At 51.0% G+C, this 16,635-nt stretch overlaps 1 protein-coding gene across 3 annotated transcripts in view; it reads right to left on the reverse strand.

Moving 5' to 3' along the window:
- Positions 1-17: 17 nt before the first annotated feature.
- The window catches only part of CHN1 (chimerin 1), an 87,051-nt gene continuing 70,433 nt past the window's right edge, over positions 18-16,635 (reverse strand). For all 3 annotated transcript variants that reach the window (XM_032945667.2, XM_032945666.2, XM_032945668.2), the window contains 6 exons: positions 13,334-13,418; positions 6,833-7,006; positions 4,858-4,935; positions 2,643-2,780; positions 1,801-1,906; positions 18-1,060 (listed from right to left, as the gene is read on the reverse strand). In XM_032945667.2, the coding sequence (XP_032801558.2) occupies positions 889-1,060; positions 1,801-1,906; positions 2,643-2,780; positions 4,858-4,935; positions 6,833-7,006; positions 13,334-13,418 (753 nt within the window). In that variant the 3' untranslated portion in view covers positions 18-888. The remainder of the gene's footprint in view (positions 1,061-1,800; positions 1,907-2,642; positions 2,781-4,857; positions 4,936-6,832; positions 7,007-13,333; positions 13,419-16,635) is intronic.

Genomic DNA, 16,635 nt, shown 5'->3' on the forward strand with positions numbered 1-16,635 from the left:
TATGCGTGGAGCGGGCATGTAAACAATAACGAAAGCTATAGTGTGAACAAAATCATTTCGTCAGAAACAAATTAAGAGACAAATTTCAGAAAAGCCGTTTAGTCGCTTGGCTGACGTTTGGCCCCGAAAACATTAGCTGAGGCTCTGAAGGCAATGCTGACGCACTGGGAAAGCACATCACTCGCTCTCGAGCTTTCAAGAATTACCCATCTCATTAAAGGGTGGCACAAAAATAAATACCCAGCACTGTAAACCATTGAATTCCCCACATGTGCATAAAATTAGATTCACATTACAGCTGGCATTATAACCAATGCTGTACAGTGTGGCGTGAAGTTACATTTATCGAGAAATTTGCTCTTGCGACCGTACAAGCTACAGGATCCAAAGTATAACAGTTCCCTTTTTTCTACTCAAAATATCAACAAAATATTAATCAGGGAGAAACCTAAAGAGACACCGCCCAGATAACTATCTCCTGCGCATCGTCGCAATGCCGCGTGACAATGAGCAGTCACGGCTGGAGGAGCCCCGTGGCCTCCTCTGCCTCCTTCCTCCAGCCCAGCTGGATCCCAGAGCCCAAAGTGGCGGCAATGACAAAGTGGCCGGTTGGTGGGCGCGAGGAACGATGGTCCGGGAGTGAGCCTCCTCTCCCGAGAGGCGGGGCCCGTGTGCCGCACTCCGAACGTCGGCAAGATTTCCACTGTGCGCCGAGTCGGGTGGCCAGGTGAGCAGAGGGAGCGAGTGGCTGACGGTGTTTTTGAAGTGGGGGCCCTCCCCCGCCCCCAGACAATTGAAGCACCCGCGCTGCTATGGGAGGAAGGCGGCGGCCATCGCCCCCCACCCCTTCCACCCCCCGCCACCACCGCGAGGTGGGGCAAGGGCGTCTCAGAAGAGGATCTCCTCGTTGTTGATGAGCGTCTCGATGACGAGGCGCTGGTAGCGGATGTCGTTGAGGGTGGCGAGGACGTCCTGCTCCGGAGGCCGCATGAGCGTGGGTCCAAAGACGATGGCCAGGTTCTCGGCGCTCATCAGGTTTTCCTTGGAGTAAAGTGTCACCCTGCGGTAAGCCACGCCCCAACGAAGAGCACAAACACGCGGTGGCAACCGTCAGTCCCCAGCTCGCATCCTGCCGTGCGCGCGTGTGCGCGTGTGCGGGGCTGCGTGCCTTTGCGAGATTGCCGCCCATCGTCCTTGCCGAGCCAGCGCGAACGCAATCTCGGGTAAGAATGCCGCTGCACGGCAATAACGCGCCACTCGTGTGCCGTGTGACGCTTTCCAACGCGCGTTCGCATTCGATGAGCGGTGCGGAAGCCGGCGGGGGGGGGGGAGCTATCAGGGCAAAACGTGCATCGGCGTATTTGCTAATGGTCCCCTCCCTCTTGCTCTGGTTTGTGTCTCCAGGCGTCGGGGAACGCTCTTAATCAATTTGGCCGCGTTTTAAATTGGGCGCTTCCATCATGGCGACGCAACTTTTGTACTCCAGGCAAGCGGCCAGAGATAATGCATGAACGCCTTCGACCTCAGCTGGAAACCGTTAAGAACACCGAGTTGCACGCGTACAAACTGACATTCGCACGCAGCAACGCGGCGTCTGTCCACCGACGAAGTGCTGCTGTAGAGGGGCAACGACGGGTCGAAGCGTCACGGCCAGTCAAACCTGCACGGAGAGTGCGATGGCGTCGAACAGCCGCTCGAGGTGTCACAGTGCGAGACTAACCCGCTCGAATGTATGCGTGTACGTATGCACGTTGAACTTCGCAGCAAGTGCCACGGCAAGTGTCACGGCGCGAGCCTAACCGCTTGAGGTGTGCCATGAGGTAGCGCAGACTCTCGTAGTGAGCGGGTGGCAGCAGTCGCAGCGCCTCGTGGATCCCCTCCAGCCGCTCGTCTGCGTCCATCAGCTCTGCAGTACAGGGGCCATCCATCTCTCAGAGACCGTCGCACGCCACCAACTTACCCACGGCCGCTTCTAAGCGTGTGTACAAGCGGCCACCGTCGTCCGGGTGGCCACCCCCGCTCTCACGTGGGCCCGGGGTAAAGGCTCAGCTGCCGAGTCGGTGAGCCGGCGGTGAAAATATCCCACGGCCATGCCACAGAGGCGAAACAAACAGTGCCTTATCTTGGATAATAATAATAACCAATGAAATGAATGCCATTCGTACACCGTGGTGGTACATCGTGCTGACGGACACGGATTGTTATTGAAAGGGAATAATTCATACATCAGAATCAGAATCTTTATTTTAGACTCGAGGAATCCGATGAGCTCTGAAACTCTTTTTTTTTTTTTACAGATGTCCAGTAAGGGGGCAGGTCGCAAATATATTCCAAGGTGTGAGACAACTTGGAGTGTTTTGGAGAAAGTTGGCCCCAACTGATGTTTTTTAAATAATCTGTTCTGCTGGAGGAACAAGAACGTTTCCATTTTCAAGGCGAAGGGATGAATGTAAAACCCAAAAATGCACCCGGGCAGGTCATGTTTGATGTGCCAGTGATGTGAAGGGCCGGTGGTCCCACAAGTGGCGAATAGCGATGCGAAGGGCAATGGATTGGAAGGAGAGATGGCCCAGGACGGGAATAAATGGAGCAAGAGGTCAGAAGAAGAAGCTAGTAGAATACAGAAGTGACAGCTCTCTCACTTGAAGCTTCGATAAACTTGGGGTAGGCGTCGTAGGTGATGAGTGGGATTGGCAGGTCTCGGAAGTAGAGCTTGAGGGCCCCGGTGATGATGTTGATGTCGTCGTACGAATTGGCCGAGATGTCGGCCTTCTCGCCATCTGTGCGGACAGCGAGGTGCACAGCCAAGCGCAAACATGACCTTTCCATACACAAAGATCCCCCGCGTAGCCTTAACAGGCTGTTGGGGCAAGTGTTAGTTGAGAGCACCTATGAAGGCCGGCACGGCGGACGAGCGTGTGCATGGCCAACACCACGCCCGGCCGCCTTTGTCTCCCCAGTGGCGATGTTTACACACCAACGCACCAGGTACTCATTTGAGGCTGAGTCAAGGCCCAGGACCAGTTCAGATAATCGTCACTGATGTTGGCTGTGAGCGGGAAACGAACTCTGGTTGCCGGGTTCCTAGCACGGCGTGCTAACCGCCACACGACCGCTATTAGTGCATACACGCCTCCTCTTTTCCCTGGAGATGCACACCTTCCACCGTTGCGTGCGGCGGAACGTGTGTGTTGAGCTGCAGTAGCATTGGCGAGCTCTAGGAATCCCAACTGAGTTGCATCGAGACTCACAGGAAAGTATGGACTGGCTTGAGTTTCGTTCGCAAATATGTCAAACACAAGGGAAAACTGTAGATATCCTAAATATTATTTTCTGCCAAAAAAGTAAATGCATCGTGGTGCCAGAGGCAGAGCCCCGTCGTTTCAGGGGGAAAAAACTCTGTAACTTTCACCGCTTTATTTTCCCACGTCTAACTGTGGCCCTCTGAGAACGACAGAACCTTAGCCATCGGAGACGGAGTCTTTTGCCTGGTATTGAGATTCTACCAAGTAGGATTTCGCAAAAGCCTACGTGGCTGTCGCCTGATGAAGCTAGTTGTAATTCCTGGCGAAACGTCGTACTCGGATTGTAAATGTAGTGGCTTGGCTCTCCAACACACCGGTGTGCTGTACTAGTAACGAATTGGCATGTTCCGTTTACGTGACAAACCTTACTAATTGGCTGTGTCGGGTGGTGGCGGGTTTAATGACACATTTATATATTTACGCGATCAAACCTCCCAAAAAAAACACCTGTGTCATGGACATCCTGCCCTCTGCCACCAGCAGAGGGCAGGATGCGTCACTAAAATGAAGGCAGCGACAAAACACCAGTCCATGAGCCCGACCACAACAACCCATTTGTTCGGTACAATCGAATTGAATGCCCCTTTATTCTCACCAGACAACACACTTCCCCCGAAGGTGTAGTCAGTTAAATATCGTGATGGGGGGGTGGCGGGGGCATGGGATGATTAATCAAATTTTCTTGGATGGATTCGTATCTCACACAAGTTGCATTGCACAGCTCATCTGCCTAAGCTCAGAGGGGGTCCAAATTGCAGTCAATAATAAATGACTTTGTTTCGAAATATTCAAATTTGCTTTGACATTCAACAACATTCCGCTAAAGACCATCAGCAAATTTAGCATTCCTTGGACGCCCGCGGAAGCGTAGAGATGTTATTCCTTCCAGGTATTCATCTGGTTATGAGCAGCCGCTTCAATTATGCTAATCGCCCACAACGACCGAGTCATTAGGACCTCTTTAATTTGCCACTTGGGGATGAAACATCTGTGCTGCGTGTAATTGGAGGCGTGGGTTTGAGAGATTCACAGTCGTGCCGACTGTGGCACCGCTCGTTCGAGAGCGATGAAGGAACTGGGTCGCCGCGGTGGCTAGGAGACAGCGTCTCCCTCGCCCGGCACGCGGGAGGGTCGTGGGTTTCAGTTCCGACCCTGATGCCTGCTGTATATTTGAAGTTTGCGCGTCTCTCTCACTCCTCGTGGTCACGTGGATTTTTCTCCGGGTCCTCCTTTTTTTCTTCCCCTCCCACTTTATAGAAACACGCGTTGAGATTACGTGCATGTACGTTGAACTTCACTGGCATCGCACAACTCGCAGGTGCGGATTATTTGGCCGCGATAAATTATTTGGCTGCTGTAAGTTTCCGCATTCCGAGGCCACTTCGTTGGGGTCTATCATTTGTGGTGGCGAGGTCGCTTCTGAAAAAAGAGCTACACAGCGCAGTGGGCCTTACCTGGTGAAATAAATAAATAAAAGTTTAGTTTAGCGGGGCGAGGGCGCCCCCCTCCCCAAATGGGAGCCTCCGACCCGCGCCGGCCCATGCTCGCCTACCTCTGTCAAACGCCATCTTGACGTCCTCGATGTGCTCGCTGAAACCAGACACCCTGTAGAGGCCCTCGGAGCGCAGCCCTAAGCTCAACCGAGGGATGCAGGTGGTGGAATTTGGGTGGGGGGGGGGGTGGCGGGATGTGGGGGAAGACACAGGGGAGGACGGGAAGGCAACGATGAGGCCACAATGTCGGGAGGGAGGCTGTTGTGATCGTAAACAAGAAATAAACGCAGACGGCACGCTCGCACGCGTACACACACTGGCTTCCCAGGCTCCACGGGGAGGCCCGGAGGACAATGTAACGCAAATGAGCCTCAGTGGCACTCGCAGCGGCACTGCGCCACGAACCTCCGGCGACCCGAGTGAATGCGACCTAACATCGGTGGTGAGCGATATCTCGATTGGTCTGGGCCAACCCCCCCCCCCCCCCCCCCCCGATTTCATTAACCTTCACTGCCCAAAAACGACGAAGTATGATCCAATTTCATGCCCGAAAGCCGTGCGGGGAGGCCTTCATCCAGCGGTGAATTGACAAGGGGCGGTACGTCGCTCATCTTTCGTTCGGGTCTGGCTGTGGTGGCAGGTTCGCGGTGCCCGTCAGCCTCACATCAACCCGAGTTATTATCAAGCATTGTTTGTGGAACGACTGCATGTTTCACTGAAAATAGGCACATGGGCCCATGCGCTCCACTTCCAAAAAAATAAAAACATGTCGAGTCTCGCATCTCAACTTGTGCAGAGGTCTCTCCTCTGCCTGTGCCGGCGTGGCCTCCCACTGCTGACCTGCAGTTCAGGAGCGCCCCTGCTGCTCGTAAAAAAAAAACGAATCAACGGAGAGGTTTCTACGTCGCTGGCTTGAACACTCAAGAGTTTACGAAAAGGGGAAAAATAACCCCCCCCCCCCCCCCCCCCCGAGAGAAACCGATGGGTAAGTAGCGGTTTGACGCGTCGGCTATCGCGACTAAATTTTAACCATAACGTTGTGGGTTTGCTCTACAACACACCGGTGTGCTGAAGTAGTAACTGATTGGCATGTTTTTTTTTTACGTGACAAACCTTACTAATTGGCTGTGTCGGGTGGTGGTGGGTTTAACGACACATTCATATTTACACAATCTAATAAAAAAAAACCTTTGTCATGGATAAATAACGACCGCACAGCAGAGAGAGGCAGCGAGGCCCTTGTGTGTGTGGTGTGTTTGGTGTGTGTGTGTAGTGTGTGTATGGTGTGTGTGTGGTGTGTGCTGTGTGTGTGGTGTGTGTGTGCTGTGTGTGTGGTGTGTGTGTGCTGTGTCTGTGGTGTGTGGTGTGTGCTGTGTGTGTGCTGTGTGCGGTGTGTGTGCTGTGTGTGTGCTGTGTGTGCGGTGTGTGTGTGTGGTGTATTGTGTATATATGGTGTGTGTTGTGTGCGTGTGGTGCGTCTGTGTATGGAGAATCACAGCGCATTCTACGCACACGCTGTGATTCTGAGCGCACGTGCGTGTCGTGTATACACGGAGCGCGTGTGCGTGTCGTGTATACACGCAGCGCGCGTGCGTGTCGTGTATACACACAGCGCGCGTGCGTGCCGTGTATACACGCAGCGCGCGTGCGTGTTGTGTATACACGCAGCGCGCGTGCGTGTTGTGTATATACGGAGCGCACGTATATACAGGCTTTTGGCTATCCATCGAACAAAGATGGCGACTGCATCGCGCGTTTCCAGATGCGCTGCTGCGGCCATCTGTGAAACACACTTCCAATATTAGGAAGCCACTGGAGCTTTGCACTTCATCTAGATTGAAAACTAATTTCTTTAAAACTGCTTTTTGTGTTTAGTCTGTTGTCCTTACGCGACCCCGCCCCCCCACCCCAACACAGCTCCGATTAGCACAGCTGGCAACGTACGGTGTGCGAAAGAAGTTCAACGCAAACCTCACACAAGTGGACCGCATGGATGGCGTGCGTGGAGTGCTCCCTCCTGAGAGGGCTGCTCACCGCGCATCTCAATCTCCTTGATGCACATGTCCACCACCATGGGCCGCTTGCGGTTGTGAGCCTTGACGAGCGTCGTGAGGTCACAGCTGTACACCTTCTTCACGTGCTTCAGGTCCGGCTCGCAGTCGTGGGGAACCACCTTGGAGCACTGCTTGTGCACGTTCAAGCCGCAGTCTGCACACACGCACAAAGACAAAGATCGCCCCGTGGAGCCTCCACAGACAGTCGGGGGCAAGTGCTGCTAGCGAGCACCTATGAAGGCCAGCACGGGACACGAGGGGCGGGGGTGGCCAGCACCACACAAGGCCGCCTTGGTACACGCACGCACGAACCATAGAGTTTTGTCTGTATGTGCGCGTCATTTAACGACAAGGCCTGGGATCGGGGGCCCAGTAAACATGGGCAAAAGTTGGCACTCGGTCGTAACAGTTGGCCCAACGTTGGCCCAACGTTACATCTTTACCGGTTGCATATTTCCCGTGTAAAGCCTGCGCCCGGCAGCACCACCTGAACTAATGAGCGCCATTTATTTTTTTTATGCCTGGAGAACGTGCAAATTCTCTCAAGCCCCGGGGAGGATGTTCTTGCCCCTTTTGGCAGCCGCATAAAAAAAAAATGGGAGTGCCTGCGCAAACGTGGCCAAGCGTTTCAGCGGCCCGCTTCTTACGGTCACCACGCCTTCCGCTGACGAGAACGAAAAGGGGCAGCCAGCAGATGCCACGGTTCGGACTGCGGCCTGGAGTCGACATTTCACAGGGAGCTAAATATTCCCTGTCCCGAGACGTCTGTGCAAGCCGTAAGGTGGGGTGGGTGCCCCGGTCACCGCCGAATCTCGGAACGTGCGAGCAGGCTCGGCGTTCATTTTACTTAGAGAGGCGCAGCGGCGACGTATTTCAAGATGTCATTACTCACCGCAGAGAACTGTAGCGACACGACCGCACCCGAGGAGAACTGACGCCAAACTGTGCCACACGCCCTCCCGTGTGGCCTTGTGGGAGCCTCGGTACTGATAAAGTTATTTCATTTTCTCTTCCGCTTCCGGAATCTGAATAAAAACTGAACCCTTTCTCATTCCGATGACGTACGTGAACAAACGGCAGTGGCAGCAGTACGTAACGCACATTGCTTCACCATCGAGATACCATCATCCACATGAAAGGGATACAGAGCATCGAAGGCAGATGCAATCCAAACTCAAATTGCTCTTATCCAGTAGACACACCCTCAGGCTGTGTGTTTCAGGCCGTCTGACATGCGCTCGGAAGTTCATAAATATAAAGACTTTAAAGTTACCATAAAGCGCTCCATCATAACGCTCCAATTATGTCGCTACGCCATCGTATTAAAAAATATGGGACATCACTCAGGTTCGATAATATAACTTGAAGGTCGTTAATTTTTTTGAACGATTAATCTTCAAACTAATGGAAGAAAGCCAGATACAAGTTGCTATCCCTTTGATTTCCATCCTCTCTTAAACTAAATACTATCTCGAGAAGAGGTTTTCCCCTTTTTTCTGGCAACAGAACAGGTGTTAAGATGTTAAAACACCAAACTGAAACCTTTTACAAGGAATCATGTCTGCATTAACCACAATGCTTGTGGTCAGAATGCAAACAAAAAAATACTCTGACAATATATGTATTGTCTTTGAAACTGATTGGTCTAACACCGTTTTGAGATGAGGCTCAAAAGAAAGCTGTCTCTGGTGTGGGCCAATCAGTTTCAAAGACAATGCATACATTATCAAAGTATGTTTTTTGTTTGCATTCTGACCACAAGTATTTTGTGATTTAAAGCTTTCGTGACTGCAGGGATTCATATTTTTGGTTCTTTCCGTAAAGTCACGTAGAAGGGAAACAATCAAATAATAAAAATATAAAACAATAAAATTCTCACGACGTTTCGACTGCAACACAAGCAATCATCATCAGGTGTGAAAACCACAGCAAGAAAATTTGAAAAAAGTGGCGGTGGTTTGTTTTCAAATTTTCTTGCTGTGGTTTTCACACCTGATGATTGCTTGTGTTGCAGTCGAAACGTCGTGAGAATTATATTGTTTTAATATTTTTATTATTTTATTGTTTCCCTTCTACGTGACTTTACCGAAAGAACCAAGAATAAGTATATTGTGGTTAATGCAGACATTATTCCTTGTAAAAGGTTTCAGTTTGGTGTCATAACATCTTAACACAAACTGTTTTGTTGCCAGAAAAAGGGGGACAACCTATTCTCATATTTTGGTACCGGCAAAGGAGGTCCCATGATAAACACTCTCTCCCGATTGCCGAGGCCTTTCTCAGCCTTTTCACCCGGTGCCTGTCGACCGCCAGGAGCGGGGTCCAGACGGTCCGTCGCCTTCTGTCGCTTTGCAACAACTATCATGGCTCCACTGCTAAGAGTGGCCAGGCAGTCACCCACGAGATGCGTGCACTGTTGTACGGCTGAGCCGTCTCGGCAGAGCAGACCACCTGGGGCTTGCGTGGTGACATTTTTTTATCTTTTACCGCAACCATCTCTGATAATGAGCTGAGCTCTCACAGAGTAAACGGGAGGGGGGGGGGGTCGTTCAGACATCGCAATGAAATTATTATGATTTAGTTTTTTTCTCTCTCTCTCTCTCAGAAGCTCCGATTCTTTCATCTGCTCACAAACCGCGAGATAAGAGGATAGCGGCCGATTCCGCAAAGCTACGTGGCTTGTGGAGCGATGCACGTACGTATGTACGTGTGCACGTTGAACTTCTTCCGCGCTGTACGTAGCCAACCTCGCTCATCGGAGGTGATGGTGGGGGGGGGGGGGGAACAACAAACTAAACACTAAACGGCAGTTCTAAACAAATGAGTGTTCACTCTTTGGTTCACTCGGTAAAGTCACGTAGAAAGGATAAATAAAAAAAGAATAGCATACGACGTTTCGATTGCAACACAAGCAATCATCATCAGGTACAGATGAAAGCGAAAACAAATCTAGTAAACTTAGAAATATAATGCAATAAAATACGGATAATCGGCTAACATAACAGTCAACACCACACCTGGTTGATTATGTTATTCCAAAGATTGCTCCAAATCAAATGAGCGTTCAATCTAGGGATGACGTTCAAATAGCGCAACCGGCACCGCCGTTGCAGCCGCGCGGTCCCAGGAGGCGCTCCACTTACATAATGCAGCACACCTCCACTTAAACAATGAGGCACACCTTCACTTACATAATGCAGCACACCTCCACTTACACAATGCAGCACACCTCCACCTACATAATGCAGCACACCTCCACCTACACAATGCAGCACACCTCCACTTACATAATGCAGCACACCTCCACTTACACAATGCAGCACATCTCCACTTACATAATGCAGCACACCTCCACTTACATAATGCAGCACACCTCCACTTACATAATGCAGCACACCTCCTCCTACATAATGCAGCACACCTCCACCTACACAATGCAGCACACCTCCACTTACATAATGCAGCACACCTCCACTTACACAATGCAGCACACCTCCACTTACATAATGCAGCACACCTCCACTTACATAATGCAGCACACCTCCACTTACATAATGCAGCACACCTCCTCCTACATAATGCAGCACACCTCCACTTACACAATGCAGCACACCTCCACTTACATAATGCAGCACACCTCCACTTACATAATGCAGCACACCTCCACTTACACAATGCAGCACACCTCCACTTACATAATGCAGCACACCTCCACTTACATAATGCAGCACACCTCCACTTACATAATGCAGCACACCTCCTCCTACACAATGCAGCACACCTCCACTTACATAATGCAGCACACCTCCTACATAATGCAGCACACCTCCACTTACATAATGCAGCACACCTCCACTTACATAATGCAACACACCTCCACTTACATGATGCAACACACCTCCACTTACATGATGCAGCACACCTCCACTTACATAATGCAGCACACCTCCACTTACATAATGCAGCACACCTCCTCCTACATAATGCAGCACACCTCCACTTACATAATGCAGCACACCTCCACTTACATAATGCAGCACACCTCCACTTACATAATGCAGCACACCTCCACTTACACAATGCAGCACACCTCCACCTACATAATCCAGCACACCTCCCCTTACACAATGCAGCACACCTCCACTTACATAATGCAGCACACCTCCACTTACATAATGCAGCACACCTCCACTTACATAATGCAGCACACCTCCACTTACATAATGCAACACACCTCCACTTACACAATGCAGCACACCTCCACTTACACAATGCAGCACACCTCCACTTACACAATGCAGCACACCTCCACTTACACAATGCAGCACACCTCCACTTACATAATGCAGCACACCTCCACCTACATAATGCAGCACACCTCCACTTACACAATGCAGCACACCTCCACTTACATAATGCAGCACACCTCCACTTACATAATGCAGCACACCTCCACTTACATAATGCAGCACACCTCCACTTACATAATGCAGCACACCTTCACCTACACAATGCAACACACCTTCACTTACATAATGCAGCACACCTCCACTTACACAATGCAGCACACCTCCACTTACACAATGCAGCACACCTCCACTTACATAACGCAGCACACCTCCACTTACACAATGCAGCACACCTCCACTTACACAATGCAGCACACCTCCACTTACATAATGCAGCACACCTCCACTTACATAATGCAGCACACCTCCACTTACATAATGCAGCACACCTCCACTTACATAATGCAGCACACCTCCACTTACATAATGCAGCACACCTTCACCTACACAATGCAACGCACCTTCACTTACATAATGCAGCACACCTCCACTTACACAATGCAGCACACCTCCACTTACACAATGCAGCACACCTCCACTTACATAATGCAGCACACCTCCACTTACATAATGCAGCACACCTCCACTTACATAATGCAGCACACCTCCACTTACATAATGCAACACACCTCCACTTACACAATGCAGCACACCTCCACTTACACAATGCAGCACACCTCCACTTACACAATGCAGCACACCTCCACTTACACAATGCAGCACACCTCCACTTACATAATGCAGCACACCTCCACCTACATAATGCAGCACACCTCCACTTACACAATGCAGCACACCTCCACTTACATAATGCAGCACACCTCCACTTACATAATGCAGCACACCTCCACTTACATAATGCAGCACACCTCCACTTACATAATGCAGCACACCTTCACCTACACAATGCAACACACCTTCACTTACATAATGCAGCACACCTCCACTTACACAATGCAGCACACCTCCACTTACACAATGCAGCACACCTCCACTTACATAATGTAGCACACCTCCACTTACACAATGCAGCACACCTCCACTTACACAATGCAGCACACCTCCACTTACATAATGCAGCACACCTCCACTTACATAATGCAGCACACCTCCACTTACATAATGCAGCACACCTCCACTTACATAATGCAGCACACCTCCACTTACATAATGCAGCACACCTTCACCTACACAATGCAACACACCTTCACTTACATAATGCAGCACACCTCCACTTACATAATGCAGCACACCTCCACTTACACAATGCAGCACACCTCCACTTACACAATGCAGCACACCTCCACTTACATAATGCAGCACACCTCCACTTACATAATGCAGCACACCTCGAGCTATGCCAGCCCACCCGCCCGCCACGCAGACCGTGACCTCGTTTCCAAAACTAGGCCACAGACGCTGTGCCGCGCAAGGCCCGCCGGAAAACAACAAAACTCGGTCAGCGAGGCAGCCCAAAGACATTAACACTCGACCAAATCTACCGACTCATTCCGTGCAACTTTCATTCAGTAGAAATTATTCCGTAAAAATAAACAATTACGGATTAATTGAGAAGCATGGGCGAGGAGAGCAGGGAGTGGCCCACGATTGTGCTCATGACACTGAATCGCAGCAAAGATAGAGACAAAGGCCCCCTCTCTCTCCTCCTGTATAGCCTGTAACAGACCGTTGGGGTAAGTGCTGTTAGCGAGCACCTATGAAGGTCGGCACGGCACACAAGGGGGTCGGTGTCCAGCACCAAGCCCGGCCGCCTTTGTCGCACTAGGTAATCATTTGAGGCCCAGGGCGAGTTCAAATATTCGTCACCGATGTTGGCCGTGAGCGGGAATCGAACTCGGGTCGCCGGGTTCGTAGCGCAGCGCAGCGCTAACTCGCTACCAAACTACCGCTCGCTCCCCAACAGACACACACACACACACGACTGTCCCTCCACACCGACAAAACACACGTTCCACTCCGGAAGGACAAGCAAGGGAGCGGTACCAGAACAGCAGCCACACGGCCCCCTGCAGACGCCATGCCCAGCCGTTGACCTCCACGTGCAACTACGACAGAAACGTGCGCTGCCCGCGGCACTGACGGGATAGGGCGGGACGACGACGACGACGCACCTGCACATTTGACTCCCTGCGCGATGAGGCCCCACATGAAGTTTGCGCAGTATTCACACCAGTGGGGGCCCCGGAACGTGTGCACCTTGAGGGAGGGAGAACAGTCGTCAGACATCGCCGCGGCCGCGACGACGCACTGGGGGGGGGGGGGGGGTAAAGTCGCTCTTCAGTGGAGAGAACCGCAGAGAAGCTCTTCGTAACATTTACTCAAGACGAGCTCGAGGCTTAAAGCCCACTTAGCTGTGTGTATCTCTCTCTCTTTAGGAAGCCAACTGGCCACCAAAAGGGCATATTTTTGAAGCCCTTGGCAGAGGGCTTCAATTACCTCTACTCGGGGAAACAAACTTCTGACCTCTTCTTTGGTTCTTTCGGTAAAGTCACGTAGAATGAGAATAAAATAATAAATTAATAAAATAACACAATAAAATTCTCACGACGTTTCGGCCACAACACAAGTGGCCTTCTTCAGGAGAAAGGAACAGACCTGTCGGGACGACAGAGCTTCAATGGAAGAAGAGGTTACTACCGAGGAACAAAGAACCCCGTGTACATTTCGCTGGGGAAAGCGAGGATGCAAACTATCCAGATAATTGTCCTTGATGAAATAAAAACGACGAGAACATCTAGGGCGCATCTCGCATGATGGAGCCAACGACAGTCGGCCTCATCTTCGGCTCTTTTCCTGACGCGCGACTGTGCGGTGCACGAGTTGGCGCTGTGCCCGTCAAGGAGCCAGAGCCAGCCCCTCACCACCCGTCCCCCGTCCCCCACTAAGGGTAGTTTGTCCAACAATAAGGGAGCGAAATTACAGCAGCAGCAGCATCTTCATCACGCGTCGCCGTCATGAATCGCGGTCGTCGCAGCATCGGGAAATTCCCACCGTTTCAGTTCGAGCGCCCCAAGTCCGCACCTCCGATGAGCACACGGTAGGCTACGTACTGTGCGAGAGAAGTTCAACGCACGTACATGCGAACATGGTTCTCGCACCACTGCATCTACCCCGTGCGCAGTTCTGGGAGAATGTTACACGCAACACACGCTGGACAATGCCGTTGTTCTGTGAAGGAACTGGCCTCCACCATAAGAATGTGGAATTTCCAACACTGGCTGCGAACTTCTTAGAAAATACGATGCATTGCGCAATGCTTATTTGAGCGCCTGGAGAGACTGACTGTACCGTTATGTGCCGTTTCGTTAAGAGGTTTGCAATTGGGTAAATAACAACGAATCTCTGATTTTACACTTAAAAGGTAAAAAATTATTCTCTGTACTACTAAGGTTATAAGGCTTGAAGGGTGGTGGTGCAAGCTTCTTTGCAAGTTAGCGTTTGTTGGGAATTGAAAGCATTTATAGATGACAAAATACGTGATAAAAAATAGCACGCATCTGCCAACAACGTGGGTTAAGATTTCGCGAATTAAAAAAACCGTGAGAATCAAGAAGGAGACTCTGCCGCTCTCAACCGTCCGCATCGGTGAATTTGGAACACGTTCTGCTCAGGTAACAACGGGAGACGCCTGGGGCGTTCCCTTTGTAAAAAAACGAAACGCAGGAGGTGGCGGGGGGGGGGAATCCGGGCAGCACGCATCGATTCCTACGAATAGGCGATTACGCAATCGGATAAAGGAGACAAAGAGGGCACGCGGCTCCAGAGACGCCACCGAGAGACAAACAGAAGCCTCGATTCATGCCTCCTGGTCACGTGTGAACGGCTCTGGGCAGGCTTGATATGAGCCCTCCGTTTGCTTGGCTGGGCGCATTCAGCTCATCTCCATACAGCTGCTCTTGCGGACCCATCTGCCCTCGAGCCTCTCACCCTCCCCCCACCGCACACTCTCTTTGCCAGCCGCATCATAATCACCATCTCTGTATTGCAGTGCAAACGGCTCATGTGTTAAACTATCAGCCGATTGTGCCATTATCGTCCTGAGTGTTGGTATTCTCAGCCGGCCTCCCTCGTGCGCCATCTCTGCCTACATTGTAAAACTCCTGGCCGCACTCTCTCTCTCTCTCCCCCTCCCTCTCTCCATCTCTCTCCCTCTCTCCCCCTTCGCAAAACTCCTCACTCCCACCGTGCCCTTTGGCGTCGTGTAGGTAGGAAGATGTAAAGCAGTGCCAGATGGCATCGTCTGAATTCCAAGTGCCCGTGGCTCTTTGATGAATGGACAGGAACAAGATGTCCTCAGGTCGATGCTCGTTTCACCGTGGCTTCATGTTGGAGCAGATGCAGCTTTCAGCACTTATTTAAGATCATAAACCTAGAATGTATTCCAAGAAGAAGGCACACTGAGCTGGTAAGCACCCAATCCACATTAATAAAACAATAAAAAAAATAGTTTTACCAGGTCAGGCTCCACTGAGCTGTACAGCTGTTTTCCAGAAGCGACCTGGGCCATAAATGATAGCCCAACTAAGTGGTTTCATCGCGCATAAATTTATAGCAGCCAAATTCTCTAAACGATGCTTGTATGAAAAATCTGGCAAAAAAGGTGTATCTGTCCACAAGTAGTTTTAACATGTACTCGACTAAAAACGCAATCAAATGCTTAAAATCATCACAAGCCGTGATTTATCCACTGCCGGATAAAAGGCCTTCATGCAATTTGTTGCATCCCCAAGATGGACAAATCCATCGGAACTCCTGCACGTGAGCTGATCTCATCATTCCATCTCCAGCGTGGTCATCCGATTGGCGTGTCCTCTCCTCCATCTCGTCAGTCTTCATCACTGGCCCTCATTCCTTGCATCGGCGCGTCCTGCCCAAGCCCACCAATTTTTCTTGATGGTCAATGTGATGTCTCTAACATGTACTTGCTCTCCGATCCAATCGCTCCCGTTCCCATCTCTCGGTGTACTTCCAGACATGGTGTCACGACTGAACTTCTTCTTCTTTCGCACCGTACGTAGCCAACCGTACCGCTCAATACAACACTGCGACTGTACCCTGAAGAAAACGAAACTTCGCCCCAATGCGTGTGCCAAATTGCGACAAGCGGAGCGGGACGCAAGTTGGCATCGGTGACGCGAGAACACACGGAGGGGGATTTCCGAAGTGGAAAGCTTTTTATTATTATTATAGAGCATAATTATGGAGGAGTAGTATTGTTCGTCTCGCCGGGAATCAAGCGTAGAGCAAACGTGCGGTGCTACGTGCGGTCCCAGCATCGCGTGCGATAAACAGGGACCGGACGAGGCACAGAGGAGAGGCAGCTGAGAATGAGCCGCACGGGCCGAGCCGTGGTCACGGCCACAGAGCAAACGCTGGAGGTGCTGCACCCCCCCCCTCACCCCACCCCCTCCAC

Source organism: Petromyzon marinus, chromosome 4 (genome assembly GCF_048934315.1).
Source record: "Petromyzon marinus isolate PM22_M1 ecotype Great Lakes invasive population chromosome 4, UKy_Petmar_22M1.pri1.0, whole genome shotgun sequence".
Taxonomy (NCBI): domain Eukaryota; kingdom Metazoa; phylum Chordata; class Hyperoartia; order Petromyzontiformes; family Petromyzontidae; genus Petromyzon; species Petromyzon marinus.